The sequence below is a fragment of the Narcine bancroftii genome, chromosome 3, assembly GCF_036971445.1.
Source record: "Narcine bancroftii isolate sNarBan1 chromosome 3, sNarBan1.hap1, whole genome shotgun sequence".
NCBI classification, from domain to species: Eukaryota; Metazoa; Chordata; class Chondrichthyes; order Torpediniformes; family Narcinidae; genus Narcine; species Narcine bancroftii.
The window spans coordinates 267,374,900-267,391,636 of NC_091471.1; the positions used below are offsets into that span (position 1 = coordinate 267,374,900).

Below are 16,737 nucleotides of genomic sequence, written 5' to 3' on the forward strand. Positions count from 1 at the left end.
ACCCTCACCTTTTCATGCTTCTTTGGATGAAGGTTTAAACTAACACTAAAAGATCTCATGCATCCACAGAAGCATGAAAATCAATTATTAAAAATAACAATACAAACGCATGAGAGGAAAAAATAATGGAGGAGTCGGCAGGACTTCCAAATTGTCTCCTTGATCTCACTATTTCAGTGCTTGTGTGATCCTGTTATTCCTATAGAGAAAGCTCCTGTGAAGGCTAATCGCACCTGGGTTTCGACATGTCGCAGTTACGGCTGCCACATCTCAATGAAAGTGTCATATCTCTCTCTTAAATTATAAGTAATTTTCTCCAGGGGAACACAACTCTGCATAACTGCAGTGCCTTTTCACGATCAGCCACTCTATGTACCCTTGGGCGGGGGATGAATATTTGGGGTGATTCAATCAAATGGCTTGCTTTATTCTAGATGGTGTTTAGCTTCTTGACGATTGTTGGAACTGCACAACCAGAGAAGACCTGTGGATTTCATCATATACCTGCTAAATGCCTTCTAAATGGTGAAAAGACTTTGGGTGTCAGGTGGCGAGTCACCACAGGATCCTATACCTCCAAGCTACTCTTATAACCATAGTACATACGTGTTTGGTGTAGAATCCTAGGATCTTATTGGTGGTGAATCAGTGATGATAATGCTATTAAATATCAGGAGTAAGTGGCTAGACTCTTTCTTGTTTGAGATGCTCATTGTATGACTCTTTAGTGATGTGCATGTTACTTGCCACTTTTTAACCCCACGCTTGAATGTCATCCAGATCTTGGACCATGGCGGCAGGGACTACTTGGTTTGCTGAGGTGTTGCAAATGTAAATGAAAATTGTCCAATCATCTGACGTTATGATAGAAAAATGTTCATTGAAGAAACAACTGAAAGTGGTTGGTCCCAGGACACTGACTGGCAGAGTTCCTGCAGTGATGACCTGGAGCTGGGCTGATTGACCTCCAATAACCATAATCATGCAAGGTTGGGTATCGGCTATTGGACTCTTTTCTCCATGATGCCTATTGATTGACTTCAGTTTTACCAGACTTCTTAATAGGCATATCTGAGGGAACATAATAGTGGTAATCAGATGAAGTTCCTTTGCCTGTGTATGCATTGATCCTGTAAGTTCAGAGGGCATTGAATTGATGTTACAAACTTCATGATTGTTCCTTGCTGCCTGAATACCACTACGCTGTGACCTCAGGGTGATCTGCTGGTGGGACAGGAAGTCTCTTTTGAACCTGACATTTTTGGTCCAGTGATCATAATGCCATTAGTTTAGTTAATTATGGAGAAGGATACGTCTGGGCCTAGGGTTGAGATCCTAAATTGGAGAAAGGTTGAGGAAATGGAAAATGATCAAGAATGTGTGGATTGGGATAAGTTGCTTTCAGGCAAAGACGTGGGAGGCAAGTGGAGGACCTTCAAAGGGAAAATTTTGAGAGTACAGAGTTTGTATGTTCCTGTCAGGATTAAAGGCAAGGTTGGCAGGTACAGGGAATCTTAGTTTTTGAGGGACATTGGAGAGCTGATTCGAAGAAGAGAGAGATGTATACCAGGTATAGGTAACATGGAACAAATGAGGTACTCGAGGAGTATAAAAACTACAAGTAATCAGGAAGGTTAAAAAAATGACATGAATTTGCTTTGGCAGACAATGTGAAGGAAACTCCTAAGGGTTTCTTCAGGTACATTAAGATCAAAAGGATAGTAAGGGTCAAATTAGTCCCCTTGCAGATCAAAGTGGTCAGCTTTGTAAGGAGCCAAAAAAAGATGGGAGGAGAGATCTTAAATGTTTTTTTTTCTCATCAGTATTCACTGAGGAAACAGATACAGAATTGTGGGAAGTAAGGAAAACAAGCAGTGAAGTAATGGAACCTATACAGAGAAAGAAGAAAATGAGGGTGGATAAATCCCCAGGGCCTGACAAGATATTCCCTTGGACATTGAGGGAGGCTAGTATAGAAATTTCAGGGGCTCTGGCAGAAATATTTAAAATGTCCTTAGCTGCTGGTATGGTTCCAGAGGATTGAATGGTAGCTCATGTTGTTCAAAAAAGGCTCCAAAAGTAACCCTGTAAATTATAGGCCGATGAGCCTGTGGTCAGTATTGGGTAAATTGTTGGAAGATGTTCTAAGAAATCGGATATACAATTATTTGAATAGCCAAAAACTGATTAGGGATAGTCAATATGGGTTTGTGTGTGGTAGGTCATGTTTAACCAATCTTATAAAGTTTTTCAATGAGGAAAGGCTGCGCATGGTGTCTACATGGACTTTGACAAGGTCTCAGATGAAAAGTTAGTCCGGAAGGTTCACACGCTAGGCATTCATGGTGAATTAGTGAACTGGATTCATCAGTGGCTGGACAGAAGAAGCCAGAGAGTAGTGGTGGATAATTGCTTCTCAGACTGGAGACCTGTGACTAGTGGTGTGCTTCAAGGATCAGTGCTGGGACCATTTGTTTGTCATTTATATCAATGATCTGGATGATAATGTGGTAAATTGGATCAACAAGTTTGCAGATGACTCTAAGATTGAAGGTGTTGTGGACGGAGAAGGTTTTCAAAATTTGCAGAGGGATCTGGACCAGCTGGAAAAATGAGCTGAAAAATGGCAGATGGAAGTTCATGCAGTCAAGTGTGAAGTGTTGCATTTTGGAAGGGCAAACCAAAATAGGATGTACAAGGAGAATGGTAGGGAACTGAGGAGTACGGTAGAATTGAGGGATCTGGGAATATAGCAAAAAAAATTTCCTGAGCTGGCATCACAGGTGGATAGGATTGTAAAGAGATCTTTTGGCATATTAATCTTTATAAATCAAAATATTGAGTACGGGAGTTGAGATGTTATGGTAAAGTTGTATAAGACATTGATGAGGCCAAATTTGGAGTATTGTGTGCAGTTTTGGTCACCTAACTACAGGAAAGATATCAATAAGATCCAAAGAGTGCAGAGAAGATTTAGTAGGATGTTGCCCAGACTTCAGGAACTGTGTTACAGGGAATGGTTAAACAGATTAGGACTTTATTCCCTGAAGTGTAGAAGAATGAGGGGAGATTTGATAGAGGTATTTAAAGTTATGAGGGACATAGATAGAGTAAATGTAGGTCAGCTTTTTTCCACTTAGGGTAGGTGAGATACAAACATGAGCTAAGAGTGAAAGGGGAAAAGTTTAGAGGGAATGTGAGGGGGAACTTCTTCACGCAGACAGTGGTGGGAATGTGGAGCGAGCTTCCTGCTGAGCTGGTGAATGCGAGCTCAATTCTAACATTTAAGAGGAATTTGGACAGGTACATGGATGGGAGAGATATGGAGGGCTATGGACTGGTTCCAGGTCAGTAGGACTAGGCAAAAAGAAAATGGTTCATCACAGACTAGAAAGGCCAAAGGAGCCTGTTTCTGTTTCTATGGTTCTACGGTTTTAAGGAGGAAACACATTAAATTTTAGAAATGATAAACAATGAGAGAGGGATGGCATTTTAAGGGCTCCAAGCCCTTTAGAATGGATATATGGCCAGGTCTAGATAAAAGAATTCCAGACTCTTACAAGAATCAATTTCATGGCGAAGGAATGGGATAGAAATCAAAGAGACATCATACTGCCACAGAGTTTAAGCGTAGCTAAACCACAGCGGGGGTGCAGTGTATGGTCATCCACATCAAATTAATTTGAGATAGTCCTCTCGAAATTTGCAACGATTTTAGCTGTGAAGAATTATAGAGGTGAAGCAAAATTGGCAAGGTTGCAATTGGTGAAGAGATTGGAGAAATAAAATCTTTGCATTCAATGAGTCTGCCACGCACGGACCGAAAGGGCGGAGGTAGGAGAAATCCTCTAAATTTAGAAAGTATACCGATTAGCACCTAGATTATTTCTCATGGAACATAGAACAGAAGACAGTACATCACAGGGACGGAGCATTTGGATCACCTTACCTGCCCTAAATTAAATTAAATCTCTTCATATGATTCATATCCCTCCATTCCTTGCAAATTCACACCTGACTAAAATGCAACTATGAATTCAGAGTCAATAAACTTCATTGCTGTGAACTAAAGCTAGGACATATGGTCAACCAAAATAGTCTATTTTTAATTGGCTGTACATAATGGGATGAGTGACCTTATTTGAGCTGCAAATTTCTATGATTCCATGATTCTTAACAGTGGGTCCTTTGGAGAGTGTGAGTATTTATGGTGGGTCCTTGGGATTTTGTCACTAAGAACATTTGAAGTTGTTTTTTACAAAGGGTATTGAAGAGTGCGTCACTGTTTATTATGGGCTCTAAAGTCGTGAGAGTGTTGGTATTACATGGGGTCTCAAGGACACATCAATGTTTGTAACAAGGTCCTGGACAATCTGTTCGAATTACAAATGGTCTGCAAAAACTTGTTCCTTTTTGGAAATGGTTGAAGCATAATTTATAAATAGTATCTGAGGCATCTGCAGTTTATAAGCCACTGTTACGGCTTTTTCAGAGAGAAAATTTATTGTTCAATAGCTTCATTAAATTTCTATCAGGGTTGGGATGTGATGATATTGAGTTTGACTCATTCAACCCAGTTTGATCAACCACACTTGCACGAAGTGTCCATGATGTGCATGTTTTTCAAGCTGAGAGGTTTTTGCTTTTGGGTTCTGAATGAGTTCCTTGTTTCTGGCAGGGTTAACAGTTTAGGATTTATCACATGCAATTGATAAAGTGAAGTTAATAGACCCAGAAAAACCTCCCTGAAAACAACTGGTGATTTGGAGGGGAGACAGCAGGACAATGCTGTTGAAATAAGGGTGTGTGGTGGAACACTGTATTACAAGCGTTGTACTGATTGGCCCACCCCCCCGACACTATAACTTCTTCCCCTCCAGGATTCTTAATAAAGACAGTATCCCTCCCTCAGTGACTCCCTTGGCATTGGGCCAACAGCATGTAAGTTTATAGCAATTAAAGCCTGTTAATCTCGACTTCTGGTCTGTCGGATCCAATTGATAGCGCTACGTGGTGGAACTGCAATTATCATGGAAATAATGGGTGGTTGGGATATTTCTAGCCTCACAACAGAATGGTGACTTGGACATTTCAGCGGATGCATTGAACAAGGATTAGAGATTTTGGGGTGGAGCAATTTAGCTTGATAGGGCAGGATAGGCTTCAGAAATAATGGTGCCAATAGCAGGTCTAGTGATGGGCTGTAGCAGAGGTGAAGTGCAAGCCGTTGAATCCTCTGTTCTGAATTGTATGAAGAAGAACAGGAAAGACAATAAAAAAACTTTCAATTTGTAACTTTTCACTATTCATGGTTTTTTGTAATTTTGTGACTTGTGGAAATAAGTGATAATTGATGACACTAAAAATGCAGAATGGGAGCACTAGGGCATTGGAATCTTGATCAACGTGTTTACCTCTTGCATCCAAAGTGCCTGATGTAACTCCAAAGAAGTAACTTCGGCTTTTAACCTGGGAAATTGTGTTGCCTAATTGTTGAAAGGGTGTATTTAACCCAATCTCTACTACTAATAGGACTGCAGATAGAAATGGATGATTATAAATCACCTTTCACATTTAAAGATCATTTCAAAGTGGTTCGCAGCCAATGAATCATTCTTGAACTACAGTCACTTCTGCGATTTGGCAGCAGCTAATTAACATAAAATAATGTTCCATATGCAGTAAGGGTAGCAACAGCTTGGATTTATATGGCATTTTAGTGTAGGAAAATATCTCAAAGTGTATCACACAGCCAATGTCAGACAACTGTTGAAGAGTCACCTGCCTTGCCTTGAAGAGCGATGATGATCAAATGCTACATTGGGATGCATCTGACATAGGCTGAAGGGGTAGAGTGGAGGAAGCTGGATGTCTGGTTGGCAAATGGAGTCTCGTTAACATCTCACGGCTTGTGTATTGGTTAGCACAACACTATTACAGAGCCAGCAACTGGGGTTCGATTCCGGCGCTGTCTGTAAGGAGTTTGTACATTCTTCATGTGTCTGTGTAGGTTTCCTCTGGGTGCTCCTGTTTCCTCCCATGTTCCAAAGATGTACGGGTTTAGAAGGCTTATTGGGTGTATTTTGGCAGTGTTATAATGCTGTAGGTCTAAATTAAATTGTTAAAACTTGAATCATTAGGTGGCTTCTGCATGCATCCGTCCCCTCTCATGTGTTAACTTGAATTCTTGAGTTCAAGTCCTTCAGTAGGTTTGGGCCCAGGGTCCGGAAACAAAACTTCTTCCACAGACGTATGTTTGAACCTGTCAACCCACTTCACTGGGGTCCTAGTGTTGGGCTTCAGTAGCCAGATCTGAATAATTTGCTTGGTATTTCCACAAGCGTTCTCTGTTCTTGACCGAGATTTAGTATTTCATCCCCCAAGAAGATCAATAGCACGATTGAACAATAGTTGGGTTCTTTAAAAAAATAGGCACCTTGAGCTCAGAGCAGGTTTTAACAATATCCAAGCAGACTTCTAAGACACAGGCTCAATTGAAATTTAATTTAATTTTAAAATTTTGACATACTGCACTGGAATAGATCCTTATAGCCCACAAACCTGTGCTGTCCAAATCAACCTACAGTCCCCGCAGCTGCGGGGAGAACTGCAAACTCCTCACAGACAGCACCAGGTCGCAGGCACTCTAATAGCTTTGCGCTGACTGTTATTTTTCAAGCAGGCGTGAGAGTTGAATTTGTTCATCTGCTTGTAGCCCAACAAGAAGAAAATAGCTGCTGGATGATATTTTGATTTTTCCATGGGGAGGAGGCTGAGTTCAAAATTAATCTAAACCAATGGCACAAATGACTCATCGACCATTGAATCACGATAAAGGACTGGAGGCCCTTTGTTCACAGTTCCTGTGCTTCCCCCCCTCCCCCCTTCACCTTTAAATGTATCAAAGTAATCCCACTTCCCTGCTCTTACCCCACGGTCTGTAATTACTTTTTTTTCAATTATGTATCAAATTCCCTTCGAAACGTAATATTGATCCAGTTCCCTCCAGCTTTTCAGTTACTAAGTTCCAAATCACAACAACTCGTGTGAAAATATATTTCCTCATGTCTCGTTATTTTGCCAATCAAATCTGTGTCCTTCAGTAATCATCCTTTCTTTCTGCCAGTGGAAACTGTTTCTCCTACTTACTCAATCAAAACCCTTAATGATTTAAAATACTTTTATTAAACCTTTGCTCTAAGGAGAACAACCTCTTCTTATAAATGAAGTCCTATGTCCCTAGTATCATTCTGGTAAATTCTCTTTTTATTGCCTTTAAGGGTTGACTTTGAAAATAGTTTGACTGCCAAGACATTGCAAAATGCCTGAATGAAAATCTCACTGATGGAGGTCACAGGGCAACTGGGTGCAAGAAAGTGAAAAAGACCATTGGGCATAGGAGCAGAAATGGGCTATTTAGCCCATTGAGTCTTTCCCACCATTTAATAATGAGTGAATCCATTTTCCCCCTCAGCCCCGGCCTTCTCCCCATAACCTTCGATGCCCTGGCTAATCAACAATCTATCAATCTCTGCCTTAAATGACTTATATAACCATATAACCACTTACAGCACAGAACAGGCCAGTTCGGCCCTACTAGTCCATGCCATAGCAAATCCCCACCCTCCTAGTCCCACTGACCAGCACCCGGTGAATACCCCTCTAGTCCCCTCCTATCCATGTAACGATCCAGTCTTTCCTTAAATGTAACCAATGATCCCGCCTCGACCACGTCTGCCGGAAGATCATTCCACATCCCCACCACCCTCTGCGTAAAGAAATTTCCCCTCATGTTCCCTTTATAATTTTCCCCCTTCAATCTTAAACCATGTCCTCTGGTTTGAATCTCCCCCTTTCTTAATTGAAAAAGCCTATCCACATTTACTCTGTCTGTCCCTTTTAAAATCTTAAACACCTCTATCAAGTCCCCTCTCAATCTTCTACGCTACAGAGAAAAAAGCCCCAGTCTGCACAACCTTTCCCTGTAACTCAGATCCTGAAATCCTGTCAACATTCTCATGAACCTTCTCTGCACTCTCTCTATTTTGTTTATATCTTTCCTATAATTTGGTGACCAAAACTGTACACAGTACTCCAAATTTGGCCTCACCAATGCCTTGTACAATTTCATCATAACCTCCCTACTCTTGAATTCAATACTCCGATTTATGAAGGCCAACATTCCAAATGCCTTCTTCACCACACCAACTACCTGAGTATCAGCCTTAATGGTACTATTTACCATAACTCCTAAATCCCTTTGTTGCTATGCACTCCTCAATTGTCTACCATTCAATGTATATGACCTATTTAAATTTGCCTTTCCAAAATGTAGCACCTCACATTGATCTGTATTAAATTCCAGCAGCCATTTCTCAGCCCACACCTCCAGCCTTCCTAAATCACCTTTTAATCTACGGTAATCTACCTCACTGTCCACAACACCACCAATCTTTGTGTCATCCGCAAACTTGCTTATCCAATTCTCCACCCCTACATCCAGATCATTAATATATATAACAAATAATAGTGGACCCAGGACCGAACCCTGAGGAACTCCACTAGTCACCAGCCTCCAATTGGACAAACAATTTTCTACCACTACTCTCTGACACCTCCCATCCAACCGCTGCTGAATCCATTTCACTACCTCTTTATTTATACCTAATGCCTCCACCTTTTTTCCTAACCTCCTGTGGGGAACTTTGTCAAAAGCTTTACTAAAGTCCAAATAGACAACATCCACAGCTTTCCCTTCATCAACCTTTTTTGTAACCCCCTCGAAGAACTCAATCAGGTTTGTCAAGCATGATCTACCCCTGACAAAACCATGCTGATTACTCCCTATCAGTCCCTGTACCTCCAAAAATTTGTAAATAGCATCCCTCAGAACACTTTCCATCAACTTGCCCACCACAGACGTCAGACTTACAGGCCTATAATTCCCAGGTTTGCATTTGAATCCTTTCTCAAACAGAGGAACCACATGCACCACCCTCCAATCCTTTGGCACCACCCCCGTGGCCAGTGACATCCTAAATATCTCTGTTAATGGCCCCACTAACTGTCCATTAGCCTCCCTGAGTGTCCTAGGGAATATTTTGTCCGGACCGGGAGATTTATCCACCTTTATCTTTTTTTAACACAGCCATCACTACCTCCTTGGTTATCCTTATATGCTTCATGACCTCCCCACTATTTTTCTTTACTTCAACTGGTTCAACATTTTTTTCCCTAGTGAATACCGAGGCAAAGAAATCATTCAAAATTTCCCCCATTTCCTCAGACTTCTCACTCAGCCTACCCTCGCTATCTATAAGGGGTCCAATTTTATCTCTCACTAATCTTTTACTTTTAATGTACTTATAGAAACCCTTTGGATTTATTTTTACTCTGTCAGCCAAAGCCTCTTCATGCCTTTTTTTTTGGCCTTTCTAATTTCTTTCTTAAGATTCCTTCTACACTCCTTGTAGTCCTCCTTCAACTTCTCAGCTCCCTGCTCTTTATACCTCTTGTACACCTCCCTTTTTCTCCTAACCAAATTTCCAATATTCCTCGAAAACCAAGCCTCCCTATGACTTCCAGCCTTTCCTTTGATCCACACTGGGACATAACTACTCTGTACCCTCAAAATTTCTTTTTTGAATATCCTCCATTTTTCATTAACATCCTTACCTGAAAATATCCTGTCCCAGTCAATACTCCCCAAATCCCTTCTTATTCCTTCGAAATTTGCTCTTTTCCAATCCAGAACCTCAACTTTAGGCCTCTCCTTGCTCTTCCCTAAAACTAACAGAATTATGATCACTAGACCCAATTGGTTCTCCAACATTAATGTCCGCTACCTGACCTAGCTCGTTCCCTAACAGGAGATCCAGTATTACGCCGTCCCGAGTCGGTTCTTCTACTAACTGATTTAGAAGTCTAAACTGATTTAGACTTGGTATCCACAACTGCCTGTGGCAACAAATTCCACAGAATCGTTACCCTCTAGCTGAAGAAATTTCTCCGTATCTCTGTTCTAAGTGGACACCCTTCAATCCTGAAGTTGTGCCCTCTTGTTCTAGACTCTCCCAAACAATCTACTATGTCCATGTCTTTCAACATTTGAAATGTTTCAATGAGATCCCCCCTTATTCTCCTAAATTCCAATGAGTACAGGCTAAGAGACATCCTGATACAAACCCGTCGATTACCTGGTTGCAGCTCTGAATTTGAAGTAAAAGCAGCAACCAGATGGAGGGTTCTTTATTTGCATTGTAAAGGGATTACAGGGTGATGATGGTGGCATCACGAAGATCCTGAGGCAGTTTACCTTGGTCCCAACAAAGCTTGAAAAACTCATGCAGTTTGGCATGCAGAGTTTTGCCGCCAGCCTTCCAGACTTCTGGGGGGATTCCATCCATACCTGCTGCTTTGCCACTTTTCAGTTGTTCGATTGCCTTATATGTCTCATCCAGGGTGGGAACCTCATCCAGCTCTAGCCTTAGGGGCTGTTGAGGGAGCTGGAGCAGGGCGGAATCTTGGACTGAGCGGTTGGCACTGAAAAGAGATTGGAAGTGTTCTGACCATCGGTTGAGGATGGAGATCTTGTCGCTGAGGAGGACTTTGCCGTCTGAGCTGCGCAGCGGGCTTTGGACTTGGGGTGAGGGGCCGTACACAGCCTTTAGAGCCTCGTAGAAACCCCTGAAGTCGCCAATGTCCGCGCTGAGCTGGGTTCGTTTGGCGAGGCTAGTCCACCACTCATTTTGGATCTCCCGGAGTTTGCGCTGAAGATGGCTGCATGCGCGACGGAAGGCTTGTTTCTTCTCTGGACAGGACGGCTTTGTAAGGTGAGCCTGGTGGGCAGCTCGCTTCTTTGCCAGCAGCTCCTGGATTTCCTGGCTGTTTTCATCAAACCAGTCCTTGTTTTTCCTGGAGGAGAAGCCCAGTACCTCTTCTCTAGACAACAGACTCGCCAAGGCAAATAGCGCCTTTGGAAGACTACACAAAAGAGTCTGGAAAAACAACCAACTGAAAAACCTCACAAAGATAAGCGTATACAGAGCCGTTGTCATACCCACACTCCTGTTCGGCTCCGAATCATGGGTCCTCTACCGGCACCACCTACGGCTCCTAGAACGCTTCCACCAGCGTTGTCTCTGCTCCATCCTCAACATCCATTGGAGCGTTTACATCCCTAACGTCGAAGTACTCGAGATGGCAGAGGTCGACAGCATCGAGTCCACGCTGCTGAAGATCCAGCTGCGCTGGGTGGGTCACGTCTCCAGAATGGAGGACCATCGCCTTCCCAAGATCGTGTTATATGGCGAGCTCTCCACTGGCCACCGTGACAGAGGTGCACCAAAGAAAAGGTACAAGGATTGCCTAAAGAAATCTCTTGGTGCCTGCCACATTGACCACCGCCAGTGGGCTGATAACGCCTCAAACCGTGCATCTTGGCGCCTCACAGTTTGGCGGGCAGCAACCTCCTTTGAAGAAGACCGCAGAGCCCACCTCACTGACAAAAGGCAAAGGAGGAAAAACCCAACACCCAACCCCAACCAACCAATTTTCCCCTGCAACCGCTGCAATCGTGTCTGCCTGTCCCGCATCGGACTTGTCAGCCACAAACGAGCCTGCAGCTGTCGTGGACTTTTTACCCCCTCCATAAATCTTCGTCCGCGAAGCCAAGCCAAAGAAAAAAAGAAGAAAAGGGATTACAATTAGTCTTATTGTTTTGAAGATTGATCTGAGGCACATTATTAGGTCAGAAGAGAGGGATCCTTCACTGATACCTAAGTGTAGGTGCAAGTCAGTAAGTGTTAAATACTATTTTGTAGGATGGAGGGTTGGGAGATTATTCTACAAAGGTGACAAGAGTTGTGATCGAAAAGCTAAATATTGGTGGGGTAAAAGCCTCAGCTGCTCATTCACATGATGGGGATTTCTCTCTTCTTACTGGACCTGTATATACTGTACCAATATAGATGTTCCATCTCTGTGGTTTGTCATCTTGTTGTGGTGGATAAGCTTGTGAGGTCCTGCGATACCAAGAGAGATGCCATCTGGACATATGCTCCTGGTACGGTTACCCATGGCAGTAAGTGGAGGGTGAGGTCCATGAAAAAGAACAATCCACCCAAGGCCTCATCAGTGGAACAGGCGGACAAAAAGTTACTCCAAACTCAGTGGCTGTAAAGGCGGACAAAGGTTCCAACAAATCCGTCAGCTCCGATCACCGTGGTTTCCATGCCATTGGAACTAGTTGGTTGATTCGTGAAGTATCATATGCTTCCTGAGTGCTACATCAAGTACAGGTTAAACAAATACACGCTCAGGTATCTTTGCTCTGTCAGAACAAAGGTCATCATCCTCGATGACGCTAGATATCCTATTTAAGGTTAAAAACACAATGCTTGAGAAACTCAGCAGTCCAACAGTGTATACTTTATAAAGCAATTTCGGGCTTGAGCAATTCATCAATGTATGAAAAAATGTAAGCAGGTGCCCGAACAATATGGTGTGGGTGGAGGGGCAGGGGAGGAGCTCAGTCCCACAGGGAGGCAGGAAGTAATAGGTGGATAAGGGAGAGAGTGCACACCAGCAAACAGGGGAGAGGGCTGTGCGAATGTATAGGGAGATCCTCTGTTCACATCAGTGACAGGGATCTCCCAGTAGCTAGCCACTTCAATTCCACGCCCCACTCCCATGCTGACAAGTCTGTCTATAACCTCGTGTAGTGTCCGCCAAAACCATCCGTAAATTGGAGAGGCAACACTTAATTTTCTGTCTGGGCATTCTCCAACCGGTGGCATTAACGTTGACCTCTCCAGTTTCTGCTAACATCCTCTCCATTCTCCCTCTTTTCCCTTTCCCCTTCCCTTCTTTCCCTTAGTTCTCCACCCCCTTTCATCTCTATTCATTCAACCATCCCTCCTCCCCTGCCTGCTGCTGTGCACATATTACCTCCTGTCTGTGGGATTATACGCTTCCCTCTGCCCCTCCCCCCCACCATTTTGTTCGGGCACCTGCCTACAATTTTTCATACCTTGGTGAAGGGCTCAAGCCCGAAACATTAGATTTATATCTTTATTTTTGCTCTGTAAAGCACATTGTTTGACCTGCCGAATTTCTGCATCATTGTAAACCATTTAAGGTTTATTGTCACAGTCACAGATGCTTCTGATTCCCAGTTGGACACTTGGAACTGGTGGGAACCACCTTGACACAATCCAATTGGATGGAAAAGAGCTTTGTTATGGCTTCTCACTTTTGCCTTGGTTTGGTCCATTTCACTGCTGATACAAGCCCGTCGATTACCTGATTGCAGCTCCTGAATTTGAAGTAAAAGCAGTAACCAGTGGGAGGGTTCAGCAGGCATCAGTGGAGAGGTGGACAAGTGAGAGTTAAGATGTTAGGTCAATGCAGCAGCACCAGAATTAAAAGATGAGTAATGCAACAAATTTGAACCAGGGAAATCACGATGATGTGGGGGGAAATGATGAGAAAGAGGACGACAGAATAGGACACTGTGTTGAGACGAGAAAGCAGTGAAACTCAAAAGTCTGCAGTTGCTGTGATTGTTATAAAAATGCACAGAGATGCTGGAGGAACTCAGTCTCTCAATGACTCTGGGAGGTAAACGTTTTGAGCCTGAGCCCTTCTTCAAGGTAGAAGCAAAAGGCAGGAGGGCATCTGGATAAAGACTGAGGAATGGCAAGGGGGAGGAGTCCAGACCAACAGCCTTGATTGGATCTGATAAGAGGAAAGGTAAGCATTGATTTTTGGCTATATGAACGGAGAATGAGGGAAAGGGAAGAGAGAGGGGAAGTGCTGGGGGAAAGGTGACAGAGGAAGAAGAAGGGGGAGGTTAACAGAAACCAGAGAAGTCGATGTTAATACCATCCTTTTGGAGGGTGCACAGATGGAAAATGAGGTGTTTTCCCTCCAATTTGCCGGTGGTGTTTCTGGTACTGGGAAAGTCTGGGGGCAGAGGGCACAGCCTCAGAGTGAAAGGATGTCCCTTTAGATAAGGAGGAATTTCTTCAGTCGGTGGATTATGAATCTGTGAAATTCTTTACTACAGACAACTGTCGAGGCCAAGTCATTGGGGTATATTTAAAGCAGAGTTTGATCAGTTCTTGATTAGTGAGGGTGTCAAAGGTTACAGGGAGAAGGCAGAAGAATGGGGTTGAAAGGAAAAATGCATCAAATGGCGGAGAGGATTTGATGGGATAAATGGCCTAATTCTGCTCCCAAGTCTTATGGGTGAATATCTCGATTTGCGCAGACTGTAGAGGTGAAAATGGCAGGCGAGGTGGCCAAGAATTGTACCAGTCACTCACTATTCCAGAAAAAAACCTATTAAAAGAAGCCAAATAATATGCTTAGCTGAAAACATTTATTAATTCAATACAAATCTCATTTTTCTCCTATCCCAGTTCCTTCAGTGGGAATGGTGATGTAGAGCAATGCAGCAAGCATTGTGAATTCTAATTTTTTTTGCAACTTAAGATACTGTCAAAGATTTGAAATGTGCAGCCAGTGCCTTGAAGTGACATTGTGATTTATGACTTGCAAAAGACACTGCTTTCAATAGACATTCTAATCCCCATTCCACTTCTTTCTTTATCTTCCAGATGAATCGACCCATTCAGGTGAAGCCTGCGGACAGCGAGAGTCGTGGAGGTAGTTGTAACTGATATTTTATTGACCTGGAGATATCAGTCATGGAACTTCCTTTAATATTTTAATTAGCAATGACTGAACACATTTGGTTGCGTGGATTTAAAAGTTCTCACCATTGGCAACACTGTTCCCCTTCCTAATCCTTTGTCCATCCTCTGGAGATACAGCTGCTACTTGATTGATTGGCAGTTGCTTCTTCTTCTTGGCCTCGTTGTCCAAGGGATCTGTCATCACAGACCAGCTCCCAGAACCTGTTTGGCCCACTCCCTTCGGACTTGACATCCAACCCTTGGTGTGTAATTCACCAGATAACGAGAAGGGAAAGCATTCCATTCTTCAGGGTTAAGCAGCACGTTTAATGCAATGCTGTTGTACCGCCAGTGATCGAGACCGTGGTGCAAATCCCAAGATGTCTGTAAGGAGTTTGTACATTCTCCCCGTGTCTACGTGGGTTAGGGTTCCTCCCACCCTTCAAAATGAACTGGTCGGGTGGGTGGGGGGTGGTTGCTGTAGGTCAATTGGGTGTAATTGGGGAGCACGGGCTCATGGGCCAAAAGGGCCTGTAACCGTGCAGTGTGTCTAAATTTAAAATGAAAATTTAATTCACTATTCAACAATTTTTTTTCAAACGGTTTGGTTTCTGAAAAACAACTGGGGATTATGATAGACAACTTCAGGCTGAACACAAAGATCATTTCAGATTTGCTGTATCATGTAGGAAGTTGGAGAAATATTAAATTAACTTTTATTGAATTTAGCATTATGCATATACTCGCCGCAAATGTGACAGAATGTGTCGCAGCTGTTGCGACATTGACGAGACATTTCTGCTGCATTGAATCTTCCTGAAGACAATAAATGCTATTATTAAGTACATTCGCTCTGCTATTACCTGAAAAACATGTGCATCAACATGCATTCAATCTATAATCAATGTAAAATACAGCATCTGTATATGTGAGCTGCTTTTATAACCTGTCTGCATCTATCCCGGCTAAACATGCCCAAGCCTAAACATTTACATAGCACCTGCTCTGAGTGCATGACCAGGCATGCTTGGACTGACCAAATCAATTTGCCTGGTGGGCCATTTACCAGTAGAGTTAAAATATGACAGGAAATAGGTCATATCTAAAAAATCGGTACGTGATAGAAAGATTTTAAGGTGATTTTTGTGATCATTAGTCCAAACTCCATAAAATACGCCTAAAAGTGTTCAGGAAGCAGAATCTTCATTGTTCCGTGTTATTGGATGTTTAACTTTGCCTGAATTGAGGTTGAAGATTGATCATGGGCCATCCACACTTACAATTCTTTACCACAGCAGGAAATGCATAAACACACTGAAGTTTGGAAAAGGGTTGACTTTGAAGGAGTAATACCCAATTAATGGGCATCTGATAGCAAAAGTTATGGAATAAAATGGACTTTTAGTCTACAGCTATGGTGGATTAATTTATGCTGCATTTTAACTGTTGTGACATGATACTTATATTTATTTAATCATTTTAATTCAACTTAAATTAATATTTCAAGCTGTGGCTCCCCAGGGCCTCTGTGAAGAGTTTTGGCATATGGCTCTCTTCAGAAAGTAGAATATGCATCCAAATTTTAATTCAGTCAGGAAGAGGTCTTTGCAGATTTATACTGCATACAATTAGGCCATTCATTCTATGGCCCTTGGTGCTGAATTTTCAGAAAAGCAGCGAAGTCACTACCCCTCTCAAACGCATGGTCTTTCCCCAGAGTTCTACAGATCATTCCACCATGTGGATACAGGAGTTCTCTCTTTAATGATTAGTGCTGTCATCTTTCTCCTGCCCAGTATAGGTCTGACATGCATGTAGTGTTGAGAAAGCCCAAAGGCTTGCTCTGAGATCACTGATGGCTGGCTTTGCATTAGAATTGTTGAATCTTTACAGCACAGGATCATTTGCCCCAGTTGGCCTCAACTCCGATGAAGGTTAGGTATGGTTAGGAGAGATAATTCTACATTGGGGCCTCCTCTCGAAATTCTGCCCAAGTATGGAGTTTGGGTATAAATGGAATTGTGCTTAATTTAATGGA

At 42.8% G+C, this 16,737-nt stretch overlaps 1 protein-coding gene across 3 annotated transcripts in view; it reads left to right on the top strand.

The window, feature by feature from the left end:
• Positions 1-16,737, top strand: part of celf5a (cugbp, Elav-like family member 5a) — a 428,125-nt gene that overhangs the window by 220,125 nt on the left and 191,263 nt on the right. For all 3 annotated transcript variants that reach the window (XM_069928064.1, XM_069928065.1, XM_069928066.1), the window contains exon 3: positions 14,622-14,670. In XM_069928064.1, coding sequence (XP_069784165.1) covers positions 14,622-14,670 — 49 coding nt within the window. The remainder of the gene's footprint in view (positions 1-14,621; positions 14,671-16,737) is intronic.